This window comes from Eumetopias jubatus, unplaced genomic scaffold (genome assembly GCF_037043125.1).
Source record: "Eumetopias jubatus isolate StellerSeaLion01/CBP00866 unplaced genomic scaffold, mEumJub1_p1.0 scaffold_10, whole genome shotgun sequence".
In the NCBI taxonomy this organism is placed as follows: domain Eukaryota; kingdom Metazoa; phylum Chordata; class Mammalia; order Carnivora; family Otariidae; genus Eumetopias; species Eumetopias jubatus.
The window spans coordinates 86,790,778-86,814,300 of NW_028274816.1; the positions used below are offsets into that span (position 1 = coordinate 86,790,778).

General features: G+C 42.6%; 2 protein-coding genes across 2 annotated transcripts in view; one reads left to right on the top strand and one right to left on the bottom strand.

Moving 5' to 3' along the window:
• Positions 1-2,723, bottom strand: part of NUP85 (nucleoporin 85) — a 42,495-nt gene extending 39,772 nt beyond the window's left edge. The window contains exon 1 of the mRNA XM_028112751.2: positions 2,626-2,723. Within this exon, the coding sequence (XP_027968552.1) occupies positions 2,626-2,637 (12 nt within the window). The 5' untranslated portion in view covers positions 2,638-2,723. The remainder of the gene's footprint in view (positions 1-2,625) is intronic.
• A 4,592-nt stretch (positions 2,724-7,315) lies between these two features.
• SUMO2 (small ubiquitin like modifier 2) lies at positions 7,316-22,986 on the top strand. The gene is made up of 4 exons (XM_028112317.2): positions 7,316-7,475; positions 9,077-9,208; positions 16,916-16,987; positions 20,841-22,986. The coding sequence occupies exons 1-4, from the start codon at positions 7,455-7,457 to the stop codon at positions 20,901-20,903; spliced, it is 288 nt and encodes a 95-aa protein (XP_027968118.1). The 5' UTR covers positions 7,316-7,454; the 3' UTR covers positions 20,904-22,986.
• The last annotated feature ends 537 nt before the right edge of the window (positions 22,987-23,523 follow it).

Consider the following 23,523-nt stretch of genomic DNA (forward strand, 5'->3'; position numbering starts at 1 on the left):
AGTCCCACATCGGGCTCCCTGCTGGGCAGGGAGTCTGCTTCTCCCTCTGACCCTCTTCCCTCTCGTGCTCTCTCATTCTCTCTCTCTCAAAAAATAAATAAAATCTTTAAAAAAAAAATAATAATTCCTGGTAGGGCGCTTGGGTGGCTCAGATGGTTAAGCATCTGCCTTCGGCTCAGGTCATGATCCCAGGGTCCTGGGAGCGAGTCCCGCATCGGGCTCCCTGCTTCTTGGGAGCCTGCTTCTCCCTCTGCTTCTCTCTCTCTCTCTGTCTCTGTCTCTCATGAATAAATAAATAAAATCTTTAAACATAAATAAATAAATAAATAAATAATAAAAATAATTCCTGGTATTCGTGGGTGGCTCAGTGGGTTAAGTATCTGCCTTCAGCTCAGGTCATGATCCCAGGGTCTTGGGATCGAGCCCTGTGTCAGGCTCCCTGCTCAATGGAGAGCCTGCTTCTCTCTTTCCCTCTGCTGCTCTCCCTGCTTGTGTGCTTGCTCTCTCTCTCTGTCTCTGTCAAATAAATAAAAAAATCTTTTTAAAAAAATAAAAATAGGGCGCCTGGGTGGCTCAGTTGGTTGGGCGACTGCCTTCGGCTCAGGTCATGATCCTGGAGTCCCGGGATCGAGTCCCGCATCGGGCTCCCTGCTCGGCGTGGAGTCTGCTTCTCTCTCTGACCCTCCCCCCTCTCGTGTGCTCTCTCTCTCTCATTCCCTCTCTCTCAAATAAATAAATAAAATCTTTAAAAAAAATAAAAATTAAAAAATAAAATTAAAAAAATAAAAAAATAAAAATAATTTCCTGATGTTTTAAACACATACAAATACACATATTGATACATACATATGTACACATACACAAATAAGGCCTTATTTGTGAAAACTTGCTCTATGGCCCCATGTAAGACTTCAAGTTGAGAAATAAAATTATAAATGTGACAAGTTCTCTATTGGAGGAGTAAAAGCTGTTCTAGCCCTGTGGCTCTCAAATTTCAGTGAGCTTCAGAATTATCTAGAGTGCTTGTTAAACCACTGACTCATGGACCCTATCACCAGAGTTTCTTATTCAGTGGGTCTAGGGTGCCGCCCAGGTATTTGCACTTCTACCAGATTCACAAGTACAGGTGATGTAGTTGCCCAGGGGACCACTTTTTGAGAACCGTTCTCCCAGTTCTGTTCTCCAGCTCAGGGTGAGAGTAATCACTCACAAACAGGAGCTTGAAGTGTATAGATATTATCTATATTTGGCACAACTGTGAAATATGAGATTTGCTCAATATCGGTTCATTTTTTTTTTTAAGATTTTATTTATTTGACAGAGAGACACAGCTAAAGAGGGAACACGAGCAGGGGGAGTGGAAGAAGGAGAAGAAGGCCCCCGGCGGAGCAAGGAGCCCGATGCGGGGCTCAATCCCAGGACCCCAGGACCATGACCGGAGCCGAAGGCAGACGCCTAACAACTGAGCCACCCAGGCGCCCTGATATCTGTTCATTTTATGAGACAAACAGCCTCAAATCACTGGCCCTGCTTGAGTCCAGTAATGGACAGAGAAGTAGGACTGGAGTGTTAATGGGATTAGAAGAAACTGTCATTCCAGTGTAGAAGCTGCATTCAGGAAACCCACTGTAGGCATTTTTGGTATTCTCATGATGAGAACTATGTTACTATTGCTATGTCAGTAAATTTCTTTTTTAAGGTTTTATTTATTTATTTGACGGAGAGAGACACAGCGCGAGAGGGAACACAAGGCACAGGGAGTGGGAGAGGGAGAAGCAGACTCCCCACTGAGCAGGGAGCCCGATGTGGGGCTCGATCCCAGGACCCTGGGACCATGACCTGAGCCGAAGGCAGATGCTTAACTGACTGAGCCACCCAGGTACCCCGCTATGTCAGTAAATATTTATTGATCACTGGGTCTCAGGACTTTGTTACTTGCAGAGACTACAAAGGTAAATAGCAATGATACCCACCCTCAAAAAGGCCCTTATAGGGCCATCCTCTAAGTTATGTGTGTGTGCAGTATGTATATTACTAGACAGTGATGTATGGTATTGTGATTTGGGACAATATTTCCCTATAGTTATACCCCAGCTGACACATTTAAAGTGCAATATAGCAGGTTCTTGGCTTTGACTGTTGGCACTTTCTCAAGTCCTATCTTTGCCATGACACAAAGATAGAAAGCTGGAAGTTTTCTATAATATCACCATTCCAGAAATCCTCCAGATTTCCTGCAGTATTTAGGCATTCAGTATTCAATGTTCTTACAATGTTCACAGAGATAGCTCAAGTGCTCAACTAACCTTTGTTAGAATGTGAAGGAAATTTGATGTTATAAACTACACGCTTTAGTTGTCTGTGTTATAAATTCAGTTATGTGTTTCTTGGAGTTTTTGGCAAAGACTTAAAGCTCTAAACAAGACTCTGTGATTCTTGTTTTCCTACTACTTGTAGGAATATTGTTTTTTCTTTGGCAGCTGGCCCTGAAGAGTACCTTCTGGCAGGTTCACCCTACCCTTATTACCTTCTTATGCCAATTATTGATATTTAACTAGATTTCCAGAGGAATGAGGCCTTTCTTGCCCAAGTTCCTACTCACCACACAGCTCCCTCCTCACTTACCACTTCTCTCATCCTTCAGCATCCAGGAACTATGCAAGGTGTTGGGGATAAAACTGCAAACGAGACAGACAGGTCTCTGCTTTCATGGAACTTTCATTCTGCTGAGAGACAACCAAACAAAAATGTAAGTCAAAACAACTTAACTGGTGCTCCTGGCACTATTCTAGGATTTTTTTCTGCCTGTTTCTTCTCTTCCTTCCATATGGATCTATATGCGGTCCTACAGTAACTAAGCGCTGGGCTCTGAGTTGGAAAGCCTGAATTGCACAGGATTCTGGCTCTGCTACTTCCAGCCAGGTGACCAAGTTGCCCAACCATTCTGTCTCATTTTCTTCATCTGTAAAATGGGGAAAATAATAGAGGTTTTGTGAGGATCAAAGGCTTAGTATAGAATCCCCAGATAATAATCACTCGATGAACATCTGCCATTGTTCTTTTCTGTATTTGTTACCCCTTCTACTTTCTTATTCTAAAGCACCCTCTTCCAGTGCCCAGCCACTCCCTTCCCACCCCTATAAAAATGATGAAGGGAGAAATTTTATGTTGGGAAATTTCTATCTTTTCACATATTTCCCCCTTGGAAATTGGAAAGGGACTCCTAGTATACAACTTCAGTAGATTCCCTAGGTTCAACTCACAGAATTCCGGTCTGCCATTGGAAAATATTTTTTCTTTTTTTTTTAAGATTGTATTTATTTATCTGAGAGGGAGGGAGAGAGAAAGAGAGCACACAAGCAGGGGGAGCAGGAGAGAGAGAAGCAGACTCCCCGCTGAGCAGGGAGCCTGATGCAGGGTTCAATCCCAGTTCCCTGGGATCATGACCTGAGCTGAAAGCAGACGCTTAACCAACTGAGCCACCCAGGCACCCGTGCCATTGGAATATATATGCTCACACATTTGAATATGCTTAACTACTTTTTATAGGAGCTCCTCCTTTGCCTGAAGGTGATTTTGTAATTTAGCATAACTTTGAAGAGGAAGGACATTGTAAGACACACCTGTCGCCCAAAAGCTAACGACTAAACAACCATTTGATTATTGGAGGCCCTCATATATTAATAAGAGTAAGTTTAACATGACATATTCCTTTTTGATGGTTCTCCAGTCTTATCAGGCTGGGAAGGTACGTGATGGCAAAAGAAGACCTAGGTTCAGGAGAGCAAGGATAGCATCTCTCTTTCTCTATAGTACCTGGCATAGCACCCAGCTTGTTCATTCTCTGGCATACAGTAGAAGCTCAATCAACACTACTTGCCAGCTGTGTGATATTGGGCAAGTTACTTAACTCCTTTGACCCTCAGTAGCAAATAAATAGTACACCTACTTGGAAGGGTTTGTTTAAGGAGAAAATGAGCTAATATTAGTAACGCCCCACTCAGTGCCTGAGCAGGGCAGTTGGTTCTCTTCCCCTTTCACTTCTTGTGTATGGCCTGATTATACCCACCCCCGGCCTGATTATAAGTTATTTGAGTCAGGGACTTTGCCCAGTGCCTAGCATATGACCTTACACATAGGGATAGCTTCAATTTATTTACTCATTCAGTGAATCTTTGAGTATCTACAATGGACAAAAGCTTGGAGTTGATAGAGAGCTGGCACATTCAGGAACCCCACGTAATTGAATATGACTGAAGCAGAGACTTCCAGGAGGAAATGATGAGAAAGAGCTAGAATGGTTAGCCTGGATTAGCTCTCAAAGGGCTCTGTAGGTCTTATAAGAATTTTGGACTTTACCCTTCAAGGCAGAGGATTGCCACTGAACCAAGGAGTGGCAAAAACTTTTGTTTTTACTTTATTTTTTTAATTATTATTATTTTTTAAAGATTTTATTTATTGGGGTGCCTGGGTGGCTTAGTCGTTAAGCGTTTGCCTTTGCCTCAGGTCATGATCCCAGGGTACTGGGATCAAGCGCCGCATTGGGCTCCCTGCTCTGAGGGAAGCCTGCTTCTCCCTCTCCCACTCCCCCTGCTTGTGTTCCCTCTCTCGCTGTGTCTCTCTCTGTCAAATAAATAAATAAATAAATAAAAATCTTTTAAAAAATAAATTAAAAATTATTTAAAATTAAAAAAATAGTTTATTTATTTGAGAGAGAGAATGAGAGAGAGCATGAGGGGGGGAGGGTCAGAGGGAGAAGGTGACTCCCTGCTGAGCAGGGAGCTGGATGCGGGACTCCGTCCTGGGACTCCAGGATCATGACCTGAACTGAAGGCAGTGGCTCAGTCGGTTAAGTGACTTCAGCTCAGGTCATGATCCCAGGACCCTGGGATCGAACCCCACACGTGGCTCCTTGCTCATCGGGGAGCCTGCTTCTCCCTCTCCTTCTACCTGCTACTCCTCTGCTTGTGCTCTCTCTCTCTCTGTCAAATAAATAAAAATTCTAAAAAAAAAAAAAAAATGGTTTACGGTTCTCAGACAAGTGTGTGTAAGAATCACCAGGCAAGCTTGTTAAAAATGGGGGATTCCAGGGGCACCTGGGTGGCTCAGTCATTAAGCATCTGCCTTTGGCTCAGGTCATGATCCCAGGGTCCTGGGATCGAGCCCCACATCCGGCTCTCTGCTCAGCAGGAAGCGTGCTTCTCAGTCTCTCCCTCTGGCTTGTGTTCCCTCTCTCGCTGTCTCTCTCTCTCTGTCAAATAAATAAAATCTTAAAAAAAAATGGGGGATTCAAGAGCCACATTGCCCAAGAATATGCATTTACTTAATTTTATTTTTCTAAGAATATGCATTTAAACTGGTACCCTAGGGGCCCCCATCTGCCTCAGGTGGTAGAGCATGCACCTCTTGATCTCAGGGAGGTGAGTTCAAGCTCCAAGTTGGGAGTAGAGCTTGCTTAAAACAAAACAAAACAAAACAAACAAAAACAAACAAAAAATGGTACCCCAGATGATTCTGATCCACTCAAATATATAGGCACAAGAGAGACATACCTTACAAAAATAATAAAAAAACAGGAGGCTATTGCAGTAGCCTTGGGGTAAGCAGACTTGAATTCAGGCTTCACCTGCCTGCCCTGATCAATTTGCTTTCCTTGGCCTGTCTTACACCTAGCACCTTAAGCCTCCTCTTCCCCATGGAGGATCAGCTGGAAGCCCAGCAAATGAGACTAGCCCAGAGACCAGACAGAGGCTGAAGAGAAGTAGCTAGATTTGGTAGGTATTTAGAAGGTGGAATAGACTAGACTCAAAGATCCTTTGGATGGGGACCGGCGAGGGTGAAGAAGAGCAGGAAGTCAAGGACGCCCCCTGGCTCTCCGGCTTGGAGGAGCAATAGTTGTAATGGTGTGCCATTCAGTGAACCAAGAACTCAAAGGAGAAGGGCAGTTCCCGGAAGGTGAAGTGAGGAATTTTAGTTGAGATTTGCTGAGTTTGTGGTGTCTCTGGGACACCCAAGTGAAGATGTTCACAGGTCAGCTGGATTTATGGGTTGGAAGATCAGAACAAGATCTAGTTTAGAAATACATATTTGAGAATCAGCTAATAGGTGGTAATAGAAGGTGGGTGAAATCATCCCAGGAGAGGGAATAGAATGATAAGAGAAGAGGATCTAAAACAAAATGCAAGGAACATTTAAGGGAAGGAATGACGAGGAAAAGAATTGCAAAGGGATCAAGGACCGGCCTGAGTCAACAGCCCAAAGTCACAGGGAGGGAGTTGAGAGGAGTGAGGAACGGGGAGGCACACTGGATTCAGCACAGAAGCCGGTGGTGACCTTGCAGAGAGCAGTTTTAGCAGAGCTCCAGGGACAGCACCAGATTGCCGTGGATTGAGGAGTGAGTGGGAGGTGAGGGAGTGGAGGCAGCTGGCATGGACAGTTTTTCAAGACGTTTGGCCAAGAATGGAGTGAGATGGAAGAAGGAAACAGAATCAAGAGAGTCTTTTTCTATGCTAAGGGAGGAGTGGAAGAAAGCACAGGATGAAGGAAATAATAAAACCTACCGAGAGTAGCGGGAGGAATCCACTGCCCTGAAGTCAGGATTGTTCCTAAGAGGGACCTACTTCTGTTTTTTAACCTGACCGATTGGTTTGGAATCTGGATATTGAGCGGTTCACTCTTACAGATCCTGTTTCCTCTTGGAGGTTGGGAGCCAGGCCATGAGTAAGGAGTTTGTAGGATGAAAATTTTTCCTCAGCTAGCAAAGTACGGGTTTACCAGCAAGAAGCAAGTAGGCACCGCACTGAAGCAAGAGCCCGGTGGGAAGCGGGTTGAGGCTGAAGCTTTAAAATTCAAAGGATGAGAGGCTGAGTGAGTGTGATGTTCCTCCAACCGTGGGGAAAGCTGCATTTGGGTCACCAAACAAGATGGTTTTTTCCCAGAACCTCCTGCTGGGGCTTTTACTTAGGCTTCCCCTTTCTCCTCTACTCAGTCTGCCTTCCCCGGCCTGAGTCTCACGTCTAGGCCTCAAGCCTCCTCGTCCCCACCGAGGACCAGCTGGAAGCCATTTTGATTAAGCTCCACCACAGAAGGAGGACAATACAGCCCCGCCCAGAGCCAGGCGCGCCCCCGCGGCGGGCCGGGTGCGCGTGTCCGCGCCTCTTCCCGCCGGCCTGGCGGGCGCCGGGCCCAGGCCAGGGCGGTGCGAGGCGGGGGGTGGGGGTGGTTATGTAAGCGTTGCGCGCTCCCGCGAAGCGGCAACCAATGGGAAGCCCCGGCGGCTCGTGCTCGCGCACGCAGGGTGGGGGGAGGGAGCGCACGACGTGCGCGCGCCCTCTCCCTCCTCCACCGCTGCCGCCTCCTTCTTCTGCCGCTCCTGGTGCTGCTTGTGTGCTCGTTCGGTGCGGACCTGGTACCTCTTTTGTGAAGCGGCAGCTGAGGAGACTCCGGCGCTCGCTATGGCCGACGAAAAGCCCAAGGTGAGCTCGGCGCTGGCTTCCTCGGCTCGCCGCGCGGTCGGGGTCACGGCGCTGGCCGGGGTCCGGCCCGAGCCCGCCGCGGGCTCCCCGCGCCTTCCTGGGCCCCCCACGGGGCCGGCCGCGGTTCAGGCCCGGGCGCTCCGCGCCATTTTCCTCCCTCCCCTCTTCCTCCCTCCCGCGCCGGAGGAGGCCCCGCCGCCCTCCCCCGCCCCCGACCGCCTCGGAGTGCGCGCCGGGCGCGAGTAGGGCGGGCGAATCGCGGACGCCCGCGGGCCCACCGGCCGCGAGCGGAGCTCCTCCGGCCCGGCCGGCTGGGCGCGCGTGCGGAGGGGCGTTAGGGCGCGCGGTGTCCCCACCCTCCGCGGACCCCGCGCCGGGGCGGGTGTTGCCGCCTCCGCGGTGGCGGGGAGTTCCCTCCACCCCGGGCCTCCCCCTCAGGGATGGGGGGCTGCGGGCATCTGGGGACCCCTGCCCCGCGCCGCGCTGGCCTGGCCAGGGCTCGAGGAGAATCAATGGGCTGCCGATGGGTTCCCCATCGGGCCGTCGTGAGGGCCCGGGGTTCGGGGATTCCCGGGGAGTATTTCCCACTTTCCTGGCTTCGGGGTCCCCAGGGGGCTGGGCAGGGGCTTTTCCCTGGGTGCCAGATCACCCCTAACCTGCGGAGACCATGCGGTTTCGAGAAGTTGGAGGCAGAGGTGCGAGCAGAAAGACTTGGTAGGGCTTAACTTTTTTAACGCGGGTTTTGAGGCACCGGGAGGCTCTTCCCGTGAGGAGTAAGGCACACACTTCTTCCTGGCACACGGGACTTTCGTAGGGTTTGTTCTGTGACACCCCCTCCCCTTTCCTTTCTGAAGTGACTTGGGGGCTACGGAATTACATCAGCCCTTGATTTTGGTGAACTTCAGGTTGGGTGGAAATCTACAAGGAAGATTTGGAAGAAAACTGCATTTGACCCATGACAACAAAGGGGAGGGGAGAATAAGCTCTTAACTGAAAATAAAAGTGAGGCTGCTAATAGAGGCAAACATGAATAGTGGTTCTAAGTTACTACCGCTGCTTCAGAGAGAATCGAGGGATATTCCTCAGTTAGTTTTTTTTTTTTAATGTAGTTGAGATACAAGTTATTAAATTGAGTTTAGTAACTTTTTAACAAGACAGTTGTAATGAGTTTCAGTTGCAAGTTTTAGATTTTTATCCTTGTACTTATTCTGTACTTAAAGCGCTTTATAAAGAGGATGGTTATTTTTAATCTTTTTAAGGGAAATGACATATTCTGCAGGTTAAAATATGCCATTTTAGAAAATTCAGATGCAGGAGCGCCTTTCAGTGAATTGAGTGGGACCCATCGATAAAAGTCAATGGTTTTCGCTGATGGTATTGCATGTAGGCTACTCTTCCGTTTCTGTGACAGCTATTTAATATCATTGCTCCAAGATTTTTCATCTTTCAGATTGATTTCAGCAGCTGAAAACAGCTGTATACTCTTTTATCATACAGAATGAGAAACCTGTTGATTTCTGAAGCAAGTTGGGCTGCTGCTACTTTAAAAGGTGTTTGTTTTTCACATTTTCCAAATTATACTTTTATTTTTCTTTCAACAGGAAGGAGTCAAGACTGAGAACAACGATCATATTAATTTGAAGGTGGCGGGGCAGGATGGTTCTGTGGTGCAGTTTAAGATTAAGAGGCATACACCACTTAGTAAACTAATGAAAGCCTATTGTGAACGACAGGTGAGGAACTGACATACGCACTTCCAATAAAACTTATTAAGAAAAAACAAACCTTATTTTTTTGAAGAATAGAAAGTAGACTGGCATAATATTATCTTTCAGTTGAATGAATGCACTTATATACTTGACATATCAGTTCTGTCCTACCCTTGGTATGCTGATGCTTCATGAAAGTCCTTAGGATGGTTTGGTTAATATTCTATATGATACTAGTCCTATGCCAGAATTCATCAAATCATAGCCACAACACAAAATTTGTTCCTCAGGGGATGAGATTTTACTTTTATAAGAGAATAAGAAGGATCTTGATAAAATTTCTTGTTAGGCTCTTTTTTTCTTAATCCATTTAAAATTTGTGTCACATCAAAACATTTTATTTTGAGCATTTAAGCAAATTTGGAAATTAAATTGTGAGTTTAACAACACTGCAATTTTCCTGAAGCATGTAAAATTGTAATATTTTCTTAAATAATGGTAGATGTCAAGAAATTTAACCTCCTGAGTCAGGCAGAAACATTCCTATGTTATAGGGACATTTGCATTTTACTCAGAAATTAGTAAATGGACAGCAAGAAGAGGAAGTAGAGATGAATAGATGCTGGGAGGTGAGTGCAGAGTTTAAGACAAAGAAGCTTCCTTTTGTGAGGTTGAATCTGTAACAATACGGAGGCAACTTTAAAGATGACTTTTGCAAGTATAACAAAAACTCTGGTACCTATATTCAATAATAACCTGGCAGAAGTATTTTTTTTTAATTCAACTTTGAATGTATAACATAAAAGTTGGGAAAGTCATTCTTTTAGACAAAAACAAGTTGTCTGCATTGCAAATTGTCCTAAAAATAGGCTCCAGATAGAGTAAGACTTAAACGTGTAGAAGTTGGGAGATTGAGTTTGAGCTGTATTTGGACTTCCTGCATGAGCTCTAAGGGCATTTGGAAGAAACTGAGGATAAACTTTGTTTTGAGATTGAAACTTTGTTTTATGCCTAATTTATTTATAATAGAATACTGTGCTTATGATTCTTTTATCTTCATACATAAACTAATCTTAAAGTTTTTTTTTTTTTTTAAGATTTCATTTATTTTTTTGACAGAGAGATAGTGAGAGCAGGAACACAAGCAGGGGGAGTGGGAGAGGGAGAAGCAGGCTTCCCGCCGAGCAGGGAACCGGATGTGGGGCTCCATCCCAGGGCCCTGGGACCATGACCCGAGCCAAAGGCAGATGCTTAATGACTGAGCCACCCAGGCACCCCTATAGTTCTTTAAAAGATAATGATTTTCAGTGTACTCTTATTTGAAGAATTTTGGCGAAATCCCTCCACATACTAATAAATATGTACTTCCTACTTGTGCTAAAGAATTTTTGCTCTAGCGTCTTCCATATTTGAACACTAGTGCCCCTTCAGGTTACAGGGGAATTTTAAAAGGTAATCTTGTAGAACTTTTACACAGCATACCATTTACAAAGTAGAAACTCATGCTTAGATTTAGTGGTTTTCTTTCTTTTTTTTTTTTTTAATATTTTATTTATTTGACAGAGACACAGCAAGAGCAGGAACACAAGCAGGGGGAATGGGAGAGGGAGAAGCAGGCTTCCTGGGGAGCAGGGAGCCCGATGTGGGGCTTGATCCCAGGACCCCGGGATCATGACCCGAGCTGAAGGCAGATGCTCAACAACTGAGCCACCCAGGCGCCCTAGATTTGGTGGTTTTCAATAAAATTCTCTGCCTATCTTTTCTTGTTACTAAATTTTAGATTTTAAATGGTCATACATTTTTTAAACGGTCCTGTTTTTCAAAACTTAATATGGAAACTCAACTGTAATGCAAAGTTGGAAAAACTTTTCATTGAATACCTATGTACTTACCACCTAGCTTAACCATTAACATTTTATTATACGTATCTATTGATAATCTCTATTAATCCTAGACTGTTAATATTTAAGACTTCCTGTATTTCTTGTAGGGGCCCCAAAGGAACTTCTTACTTATCTGATATTTATCAGATGCCTACCATGTGCTGGGGCTTATACCGTATACCAGAAAAACAGACACATAGCACATCCCATATTGCAGATGTCTTTATATGAGATTGTTCTGTAAGATTGAGTTAGTGGGTCAATCAAGAATTTGGCGATTTTCCTGGTATGTTAAAATTTAGTGTATTGGGGCGCCTGGGTGGCTCAGTCGTTGAGTGTCTGCCTTTGGCTCGGGTCATGATCCCAGGGTCCTGGGATGGAGCCCTGCATCGGGTTCCCTGCTTGGCAGGTGGCCTGCTTCTCCCTCTCCCACTCCCCCTACTTGTTGTTCCTGCTCTCACTGTTTCACTGTCAAAAAAAAATTTTTTTTAGTGCATTACTCACGTAAATAAAGTGAAAATTTTTCAGTTAGGTTTAAGTTGACTAAACTTGGGGCCACTTTTAATTTGCACTAGGGTAAAAAGAAGCATGGTAATCCATTAAAAAATACAATTCTGCATATCAATTGGAATGCAAATATAATTTGAAGATAAGATTCAGGAAAATTTGGAAAGATTAGTTCCCATTTTCTTTTTAAATTAGGAATAACCTCAGAGTTTTGATTAAACAAGATCCCTGTTTACTTTTCAAATGTTTACTTCTCTCATTCTAAGGAAGAGGGAGTTGAAGTGTCACATAATTGGGCTGATCCCTGCTTTTTAAGTGTAGGTATAGCCTTTCAAAGGTCTAAATTTTTTTTTTTTAAGACTTTCTTTATTTGACAGAGAGAGACACAGCGAGAGAGGGAACACAAGCAGGGAGAGTGGGAGAGGGAGAAGCAGGCCTCCCGCCGAGCAGGGAGCCCAATGCGGGGCTCGATCCCAGGACCCTGGGATCATGACCTGAGCCGAAGGCAGACGCTTAACGACTGAGCCACCCAGGCGTCCCAAAAGTCTAAAATATTTACCCAATCTAATTTGCATAGCTAAAGGTGGCTTTTTGTTTTTTTGTTTTGACAGTTGAGGATTCTTGACTAAGGATTTCTTATCAAGATTAATTGAATGCTCATATTTACTTTCTAATGAACTTAGTTGGCATTGGATCTTTGGAGGAGTTCCAGTAGATGTCTAATAGGCATCTCAAATTGAATGTGCAAAAGAAGACTTTTGATTCTACTCGTACAAATCTTTTTCTCTGGTGTCCCCTCTCAATAAATAGCACTGTTACATTTAGTTGGGAGGTCAAAATCTTGGGATCATCCTTGATGTTTTATAACTCCTATAAAATCCATCAACAAATTCTGTTCTCTACTTAAACCTGTACTGTTCAAAACAGTAGTCACAAGCCACGTGTGACTGTTTACCTCCTGAAACATGGCTAGTCCAAATTAATATGTGCTGGAAAGTGTACAATATATGCCAGATTTTGAAAACTCATAGTGGGAAAAGTAAAATATCTTAATTTTTCAAATGTCAATTACATGTTAAAAGGATTTTTTATTTGCAAGAGAGAATGAGAGAGAGGGAGGAGGGTCAGAGAGAGAAGCAGACTCCCCGCCCAGCAGGGAGCCCAATGTGGGACTTGATCCCGGCACTCCAGGATCATGACCTGAGCTGAAGGCAGTTGCTTAACCAACTGAGCCACCCAGGCGCCTAAAACAAAAGGATTTTTTTTTTTTTTAAAAAACAATGTGGTGAAAGTCTTTTTTTTTTTTCCTTTTTTAAAGATTATTTATTTGAGAGAGAGAGAGAGAGTACATGAGAGGGGGTAGGGTCAGAGGGAGAAGCAGGCTCCTTTGCTGAGCAGGGAGCCTGATGTTGGGACTCGATCCCAGGACTCCGGGATCATGACCTGAGCCGAAGGCAGTCGCTTAACCAACTGAGCCACCCAGGCGCCCAAACAAAAGGATTTTTAACATTGATTTACAACATTTAAAATTTTACCTGCTTGGGGCGCCTAGGTGGTCAGATGGTTAAGCCTTTGCCTTCGGCTCAGGTCATGATCCCAGGGTCCTGGGATCGAGCCCTGCAACAGGCTCCCTGCTCAGCGGAGAGCCTGCTTCTCCCTCTCTCTCTCTGCAACTCCCTCTGCTCGTGCTCTCTCTCTCTGTATCTCTCTGTCTCAAATGAGTAAATAAATAAATCTAAAATTTTACCTGCTTTTTAATGTGGCAATTAGAAAAATTAAAAATTACATATATAACTCACATATTTCTCTTGGATAGTGCTGAGCCCTCAACCATTTTATTCCACTATTGGTTGATTACTAACTTCGGAGACTTTCCTGATTAATTCAGAGTGTTTCTGCTCCCATTACTCGGTCCTCTCACTGTTTTTGTTTTTTGTATTGATCACTGTCTGTATTTGTCTCTCCATTAAAATGTAAGCTACATGGGGCGCCTGGGTGGCTCAGTCATTAAGCATCTGCCTTCGGCTCAGGTCATGATCCCAGGATCCTGGGATCGAGCCCCGCAACAGGCTCCCTGCTCAGCGGGAAGCCTGCTTCTCCCTCTCCCACTCCCCCTGCTTGTGTTCCTGCTCTCGCTGTCTCTCTCTCTGTCAAATAAATAAATAAAATCTTTTAAAAAAAAATGTAAGCTACCTGAGCATAGGGCCTTTTTGTTTACTATTTCTCTAGAACTTAAACCACTACCTACATATAGAGTGTGTTCAATAAATGCTTACAAAATGATAGAGAAAATTCAGACTGCCTCCAGAGGTTGGTTTGTAAATAAATTTTCTTTTCACATGTAGAATTGAGTTTGCCCACTTTGTCAGCTGTATAGCTTTTGGCTGAGAGCATACTCTTCCACTCTAGTGTGCATATACTATAACAGATTCTTTCATGGAATGTTAAGTGGCTTCAGAGAGCCCAGGCTGATTGATTGGTTTAGTCCTGTCCATTTTTGTGAAATGAAGAAATAGGGATCCAAAGAGATAACCTCACAGAGCTCTTCCGTGGTACAACTCTGAAGCTAAAGCTCAGAGATAAAATTTGCTCAGAAGTGGAACCCAAATACGGGTTTAATGTAAATTCATTGTTTGAATTTACAGGATTCATGGAATCTGAAAGGCAAGTCTCTGAATTTTGGACTTTTGATCTGTAGCAAAATAAAACATTTTATTGTTAAGGAAAAGCATGCAAACAGGTAGTAAGAAAGGAATATGTTGCGTGTTCTGGATTTGTGTTTTTTTCCCCTCTTGTTTTGAACAGCCATGCCATTGACCTTAGGACCTTCCACTGGATATAGTAGAGGAAGAACCCAGCATATGGCTTAGTATTTTGTTAAAGCAGTGGGTCTTCAATGGAGTGTTTGCAAATGTATAGTTAGTACTTAATGGCTTGGCATTTAATTCATGGTTGCTTTGCATAATCACAAATTAAATTTGGATGTCCTGAGGACTGAATTAAGGTTGTGGATGTCCCCTATCTGGTCTGGGAATTGCTTTATTCCTCAAGACAAAGGCTAGTCTGAAAGTGTTACGTGTCACAGACTAGAGTTTTAAAGGAAGGTAATAGGATCTTCATGTTGTAGTTTTATTTATTTATTTATTTTTTTAAAGATTTTATTTATTTATTTGAGAGAGAGAATGAGAGACAGAGAGCACGAGAGGGAGGAGGGTGAGAAGGAGAAGCAGACTCTGCTGAGCAGGGAGCCCGATGTGGGACTCGATCCCGGGACTCCAGGATCATGACCTGAGCCGAAGGCAGTCGCTTAACCAACTGAGCCACCCAGGTGCCCAGAGGTAGTTTTAAAGACAGACTTAATGAATCCATGTTAAGTAAAGGAATACAGGTGTCATATAAGTCTTGAGCACTTTGTTTCAATATTCTAGTCCTAGGAACTCAGTTAAGTTGAAGCAGGGATTTGTGTAACAATTATAGTTTGTGATTTGAGTATGATACAGGACTGATTTTTTTTGTAGGATGCTTCCTTCAAAGCTCTTTTCATATTCACAGCATATCTCCAAAGATACTTTATTTTCCTCTAGTATAGTATAGAGTATAGTATAAAGGAAAATCCTTATGTAGTATATGGAAAGTATAGTATAAAGAGTATAAGATACTCTTATATTTCCTCTCTTGTCTTCATTTGGCTGCAGTTACCAGCTTTGCTACTTTGTTCCTTTCCCCTTTTCCCCACTCCTGCCTCAGGTAGGTAATGATTAGTAAAACTTTGGAATCTGTTTTGCAGAAGGGGCTCATTTATCTCCTTAAATATAAAAAATTTCTTGAAGCTAAACTCTATTAATATAATTTTAAAATTCCCTTTTTGTAATAAAGCTGCTCCTCAATTTAATAGCTTTAGATTTATTTTTAAATAAAATGAAGCATGGTAAGGTAGATATTGCTTTTCATCCATTTTATTCCATCAGTAACCTACCCGTGAGCACCTACTGTGTGCAAGGAATGCAATATAACCACGACAGTCTTAGGTTCTTGTCCCTCCTGGAGCTTACTTTTTAGTGAGAGGTTGACAAATTATCATTGCTGGTCTGGGTAAATACTGAGAAGGAATATAAAAAGCAGGTGGTTCTTTTGAGGTATTCCACAGTTTTAAGCTTATGTGCTTATGGATGGTTTTAGGACAGTTATGGTGGAAATGTTGATTACCCCCCAAGGGTAAGAACTTGTTGAATTCTTGTGGTGTGCCTAACATTGTGCTGGGTTTTGACATAGGTTACTCTTGCTTGGTGATAGGAATTGTTTGGATACAAATGAAGGTTAAGTAGCTTTAAGGCAAAATTTTAATCATTACATTTATTTAGGTGACTTCCAGTTTTCATTATTAAGGGTGGGGTTTTTTCCCCCTTTTCGGAGAGCTCTTTAAATGCATATATGTTGCTGTGCAAATATGTTACTTTAAATTTCAGTATCTTTCTAACTCATTTAAAAGCAGTTTGGGGCGCCTGGCTCAGTCGTTAAGCGTCTGCCTTTCGCTCAGGTCATGATCCCAGGGTCCTGGGATCAAGTCCTGTATCGGGCTCTCTTGCTCTGCGGAAAGCCTGCTTCTCCCTCTGCCTCTGTCTCTCATGAATAAATAAAATCTTAAAAAAAAAAGTAGTTTGAAGCTATAATCTATTCAAGCTTGGAGTAGCTGTGGTCTCCAAAGTAATACAGCTTTTTTGAACGACCTTTTTTTTAAGATTTATTTATTTGAGAGAGTGAGAGTGTGAGTTGAGGGAGGGGCACAGGGAGAGGGAGAGAGAATCTCAAGTAGACTCTGTGCTGAGCACAGAGCCTGACTTGGGGCTCCATCTCACAATCCTGAGATCGTGATCTGAGCCAAAATCAAGAGTTGGCTACTTAACCAACTGAGCCACCCAGGTGCCCCTAAAAAGACCTTTTTTAAAAAATCATTTTGGGGGCACCCAGGTGGTCAGTCGTTTCAGCATCTGCCTTCGGCTTAGGTCATGATCCTGGAATCCCAGGATCAAGCCCCAAGTCAGCCTGCTCAGTGGGGAGTCTGCTTTTCTCTCTCCCTCTGCTCCTCCCCCAGCTTGTTCTCTCTCTCTCTCTCAATTAAATAAACAAAATCTTTTTAAAAAATCATTTTTCCTAAGAAGTTCAAACATAGTTCAGAGAAAGTGTGAAAGTCATGCCAAATCTTTTTATCCACACAGAAATGTTAACATGTTGATGATTGTTTATTTAGGTTTCTCTTTTAATATATTTATGGCTAAGTATGCATATAATTTTAGTTCTTACTGTTTCTTTGCATTCTTACTGCTTTTAAACTCTCTTGTAGGGTTTGTCAATGAGGCAGATCAGATTCCGATTTGATGGGCAGCCAATCAATGAAACAGACACACCTGCACAGGTAAAAATCTCTTTGTGCTAACTAGAAAAGTCAGTGTTTTGTAATTTTCTCAACAGCCTTGTTTTTATTTGTAAACTTTTAGACATTGGAATATAGTTTTTCACCAGAGTGCAAAACTCTAAAATATCATGAATATTAGTATTTCCTCAGGATATGTCAGTGGTTTCTAAATATCCAGTTACCATTTTGTAAAGCTGACAGGTCATTTAATTTAATCCATTCTTTCCTATTGCCAGCATTATTTGGAGAAAATAATTCAGAATGCTGTTTTTGTTGCTATAGCTCTTGATCATACTCCGGGTTCCCGCACAGGTGATTGGTTGGCTGTTGATCCTGAGCCTTTTTTACTTCTCATGCTGAAATCTCTTTTAGCTGTCCTAGTGAACTAAAGGGATCTTGGGGCTCTAACTGGAAGTGTATCTTGATGGTTTAGCTTGATCAGTAGGGTTCTTGATAGTAGGTGGCTTTCCAAAGCCTCTGCAAAAGGTGACGCTGTCTGATCCCTTTCTCTCTTCACATGTCACTTTGTAAGATATCAGCTGGGTGGTCTTCTATGGCAGAAGCTCTTTGTCTTTGTTTTTACCCTCTCGGGTTCCACTCAAGACTTACAGTTTAGGGAAAAAATATTTTGATAGAAGTTTAAATTGGAGCCCTTCTACTTTTAAATTTATCAGTCCATAAAAACTAGAAAGTGGTAAATATGGTAGGAGTGAAGCAGCCTACCCTGGTTGTGGTTTTGTTGATAACCTTCAAAAATTTGAAATGTTGGGGCACCTGGGTGGCTCAGCCGTTAAGCGTCTGCCTTTGGCTCAGGTCATGATCCCCGGGTCCTGGGATCGAGCCCCGCATTGGGCTCCCTGCTCTGCGGGAGGCCTGCTTCTCCTCTCTCACTCCCCCTGCTTGTGTTCCCTCTCTCGCTGTGTCTCTCTCTGTCAAATAAATAAAATCTTTAAAAAAAAATTTTTTTAATGTCTAGTTTGTAATTGAGGGAAGAATATTTTCAAGTAATTTCGTGTGATGAGTCTCTAAGAAGCAGTTATAGTAGGTAGCCACAAGGAGGAGCTGAATTCTCTTGGTGAATGAGAGACAGGAAAAACTCTTCTATCCTTTGAAGGCATTTCAACTTTTACTATAAATGTAACATCCTGGGGGTTTTATTTTAGTAGATAGGCTGAAGACATGTTTTGATGGTTTAAAAAGAATAAAAACCTATTATGCTAAACTTGAATGTTTAGAATGTATTTGCTGTCTTTTGATGTTCTCACCCACCACCAAAAACAAGTTCTTGTCTCTACATTGCTGGCTGCAAATATTAAACTGTGAGGAGGATTTGTTCAGAACTGCATTATAAAATCCTTACATTGAATGTGGAATCGAACTCCTTTGAGTATTTGAAATTGAATTTAACTGTAGAATGAAATTGATTCATTTTAGAATTATTCTCCCAGTGTTTATTAAATAGAAGTATAAATTAGAACATCTTAATGACCAGTTTTAATAGTAATATAATTATGTGCTCACTGTTCTTTAAATATTCTCTTCGACTCATTTAATTCTCATAACTGAATGCTATTCCAATTTACAAAAGAGGGAATTGAGACTTAGTCATTAACATTTTAAAGCCATAGTCCTACTTTTAGTGTATTTGAACTTTGTTAGAAATGATTCCCTTTCTTGTCTTTAGGTATCCAGGGTTCTTGATTTTTGTTTTTGTTTTTCTCCCCCCAAATTACCAGTTTTTAGAATGTATTTTTTTGAGGGTAATTATGAGCATAATAAACTTTTTTTTTAAAGATTTTATTTATTTATTTGACAGAGACACAGCAAGAGAGGGAACACAAGCAGGGGGAGTGGGAGAGGGAGAAGCAGGCTTCCCATGGAGTAGGGAGCCTGATGCGGGGCTCGATCCCAGGACTCTGGGATCATGACCTGAGCCGAAGGCAGACGCTTAACAACTGAGCCACCCAGGCGCCCTCAGCATAATAAACTGTTACAAAGGTTATTTACTTCATAGCATTGCCATATGTACCAAGATTTTTCTACTGTGGTAGAAAGGATGGTTCTTTTATGTGTAATGTGTGGGTAGTGAGCCTTGCAATCTTAGGTTGTGAGTTGCAGTTTAAAATTTAAAGTAGTTTTTTAGTAAGTTTGTCCTTACACATATTCCTTCCCTTACTGCACATAGCTGACCGTAATGCTTCCTGCACATGCCAGGATGCATTCATGCTATGCCTGCATGCGCACACACAAACACACACTTTTAGAAATACAAATATAGTCATTTTGTAACCACTTTTTTTTTTAGATTTTATTTATTTGACAGAGAGAGACACAGCGAGAGAGGGAACACAAGCAGGGGTAGCGGGAGAGGGAGAAGCAGGCTTCCCGCTGAGCAGGGAGCCCGATGCGGGGCTTGATCCCAGGACCCGGGGATCATGACCTGAGCCAAAGGCAGACGCCTAACGACTGAGCCACCCAGGCGCCCCTATTGTAACCACTTTTGCCATCTTTTTTTTTTTTTTAAGATTTTATATATTTATTGAGCATGAGCAAAGGGAGGTGGAGAGGGAAAGGGGGGACAGAGGATCCCAGGCAGACTGTGCTTAGCCTGGAGCCCAACTCAGGGCTGGATCTCACCACCCTGAGATCATGACCAAGCTGAAATCGAGAGTCGGACGCCCAACTGACTGAGCCACTCAGACACTCTGCTATCTAGTTTTTAAGTTTGTTTTTATTTTTTATTTTTTTTTAAAGATTTTATTTATTTGACAGAGAGAGAATGAGAGACAGAGAGCACGAGAGGGAAGAGGGTCAGAGGGAGAAGCAGACTCCCTGCTGAGCAGGGAGCCCAACATGGGACTCAATCCCAGGACTCCAGGATCATGACCTGAGCCGAAGGCAGTCGCTCAACCAACTGAGCCACCCAGGCGCCCCTTAAGTTTGTTTTTAGCCTAATGTTATATGTTAGGGATAGTTCCATTTCTGCACATGTAAATCTGTGTGGTATTTCATGTTAAGAGTGTACCACATTTCTTTGAGTTTTTATTGATAATTTAGGTTATTTCCAGTCTTTTGCTCATCTAAACATTGCAGTGAGACCCTTTACACATATTCTTATTTCCATTTATTTTTTATGTCTTTTTTTTTAAGATTTTATTTATTTATTTGACAGACAGCGAGAGCAGGAACACAAGCAGGGGGAGTGGGGGAGAGGGAGAAGCAGACTTCTCGCTTGAGCAGGGCTCAATCCCAGGACCCTGGGATCATGACCTGAGCCTAAGGCAGACGCTTAATGACTGAGCCACCCAGGCGCCCTTTTATATCATTTTTTATTTTTATCATTATGATAAGTGATAAATTTATTTTGTCATTTTTATAACATTTTTATTTTTAATTAAAAAGTGAGGCAATTTAACTTGTGCACATATTCAGCTTTTTCACTTAAAATTCTTATTTTTTAAGATTTTATTTATTTGAGGGCGGGCACAAGCAGGGAAGAGGGGCAGAAGGAGAGGGAGAAGCAGACTCCCCGCTGAGCAGAGAGCCAGATGTGGACCTTGATCCCAGGACCCTGGGATCATGACCCGAGCCGAAGGCAGATGCTTAACCAACTGAGCCACCCAGGTGCTCCCCAGCTTTTTCACTTAAAAACTAAGTTTTCTATAATCTTCATATAAGGAAGACCAAGTGAAAAATTAATTTGACTGATGCTACATTAATCTATGGGATGTCCACAATAATGAACACTGAAATTGGGTGGAACTTACGCAGTTTTTGGGGTACTTGAGAGTTACAAATCTTAAGAGCTGATAATCAGTGGCCTTCCATTTGTTTTTCTTCTCTCGTATGCCAGTTGGAAATGGAGGATGAAGATACAATTGATGTGTTCCAGCAGCAGACAGGAGGTATCTACTAAAAAGGGAACCTGCTACTTTACTCCAGAACTCTGTTCCTCCAGACCAAGAAGACATTCTCAATTAGAAGGCCGCAATTTGGTTCCACCACATCCTGACTACTACAGTATAGTTTTCTCTATTCTTTCATTTTCCCCTTCCCCATTCCTTTATTGTACATAAAGTAACTGTGTATGTGCACAAGCATATTGCATTTTTTTTTTTTTTAACTAAATGGCCAATGGTATGTTTTGATCGACATCAAATGGAGATGGGATGGGGGAAAATACTGCTTCTGTGAAAATACCCTCTCTCTCCATTAGTGGCATGCTCAGTCAGCTCTTATCTTTATATTCCAGTAAGTTATTTTGCTCTCACTGTTTAACAAAAAAAGAACAACATAAAAATCCTTGCATACCTTGTTCGATTGGAGAATTTTAATGTTTTTCATTTATCATTGTAAAACCAAGGACAATTTTATAACTTTTTTGTACGTAGCTGTTACATGTAGGGCAATCTGTCTTTAAGTAGGGATAAATTACTCTAAAAGAAATGAATCCTAGATAGTTTTCCCTTCAAGTCAAGCGTCTTGTTGTTTAAATAAACTTCTTGTTTAAAATGAGCTGTTTTCTTTATTCTGAAGAATATTGAGAAGCTTAGAAAAAACCATGAAGTGAGTAGGCTGCTAGAAGTAACATTTCAAGGAAGAAATAAAGCTACAGTGCATTCCTGACAGACTGATACAAAACAAAGAATAACAAAGTTTATAAATGACTAGCAACTGATGTTTCAGCCTCTTTGTTTAAAAAGCTTAGGTTGTTTCAAATATGCAACTTTGCTAGCAAAAAAAATTGGGTCATAATGTTGTGGATTTGCTCCCAAGTATTCTCTGTAACCACTACCTGGCAGAATGAGTCAGTTCTCTCAGCTAAGAGAAAGTCCAGTTTGCTAAGTCTGCTGATAAATCACTCAACCATTCTGGCCTCCTTTGATGAATAAATATTCCCTAACCCAAAATAGAGTCTTTGTTCCTTGAGGATGTTGAAGGACAGAAAATATTTATCCACATCTATCCACTCTTAACAGCCTTAAATATGCAGGGCACCATAGTTTTTAAGTTCAAATGTATGGGGAAGGGTAACAGCTCTAGAACTGGTAAACTATTTTAGCTGGAAAGATTTAGATTACCTAATTTTAACCCGTTTTAGAGATGAGGAAGCTGAGTTCCTGAGGGTTGTTACTTGTCACACAGCTGGAGGATTATGAAACTAGGACTAGAGAATAGGTCTGATCCCTGTTAATTCAGTTCTTCCATATTGGTTCTCAAGAAACTGAATTTCCACTCCTTTTATTCACCAATGTGGCCTTTTGGAATCAAGTCCCCATGTACTATCATGCCTTGTCATTCACTTAGTTCGTTCTGTTGCAATATGGTCTTTTTCTTTACATCCCCCATTTTTATGGTGAACGAGCTTCCCCAGACAGCAGGTTTTCTGTAGGTTTTTTAAGTTTTATTTAATCTCTGCACCCAATGTGGGGCTTGAACTCATGACCTAAGATCAAGAGTCGCATGCTCTTCTGACAGCCAACCAGGCACGCCTGTTTCATAGTTTTTTCAGTCTGTATATATGAGTTAATATTGAACCAACTTTTATTCCTGTATGTTACCAATCTCCGTTTACAATTTATATTGTGAAACTGTGGGAAGCCTGCCCCCAAAAAATCTTAGGTAAGTGTGTATCTCGAGTTGTTGCAGTAGGTACTGTTGAATGGTGGAATTTGGTGGTGCCCTAAAAATTAGGATGAAATTCAAGCCAGAGAATTTTATTATGTAAAGGATCTTGAATTGGGTTCTTGTTTAATTAGGAATTACTAATGTCTGAGCTTTTGCCATGTTGGGGGGAATATAAACTTGATAGCAGAAAAACCGGATGGAATTTTAAAAGCCAGAGGGAAAAGCTTGGAAAGGGCACTGTTTGGTAATATGGTGTGTTGTAGCTTATTGATAGTTGGGTCAGTGTATAACTACCACTGTTAAACTGTTCTTCATTGTTCTCCCCCTATTTCACATATGTTGCTATCATAAAGACCTTTTCTATGCAAAAATTTATGGAGTTTTTTTTTAAGTTATCTCTATACCCAACGTGGGCTTGAACTTATGACCCCAAGATCAAGAATTGCCCCCTCCCAACTGAGCCAGCCAGGCATCCCTAAGGAGCACTTTATTTACTTATTTAAAAATATTTTTAAAGATTTTATTTGACAGCACAAGCAGGGGGAGCGGGAGCAGGAGAGGGAGAAGCCGCGTCCCTGCTGAGCAGTAAGCCCTATGCGGGGGCTCCATCCCAGGACCCTGGGATCATCACCTGAGTCAAAGGCAAAGGCTTAATGACCTGAGCCGGAGGCAGAGCCTTAACCAACTGAGCCACCCAGGCGCCCCTAAGGCGCACTTTTTTTTTTTTTTTAATGATTTTATTTATTTGACAGAGACACAGTGAGAGAGGGAACACAAGCAGGGAGAGTGGGAGAGGGAGAAAAGCAGGCTTCCCGAGGAGCAAGGAGCCCGATGTGGGGCTCGATCCCAGGACCCTGGGATCACGACCTGAGAAGGCAGACGCTTAACGACTGAGCCACCCAGGTGCC

Bases quoted from the DNA above. Each gene is read 5' to 3' on its own strand.
- SUMO2 (XM_028112317.2), top strand. From the start codon at position 7,455: ATGGCCGACGAAAAGCCCAAG. The intron at 7,476-9,076 runs GTGAGCTCGGCG...TTCTTTCAACAG, and splicing joins TGGCCGACGAAAAGCCCAAG to GAAGGAGTCAAGACTGAGAA. The intron at 9,209-16,915 runs GTGAGGAACTGA...ACTCTCTTGTAG, and splicing joins AAGCCTATTGTGAACGACAG to GGTTTGTCAATGAGGCAGAT.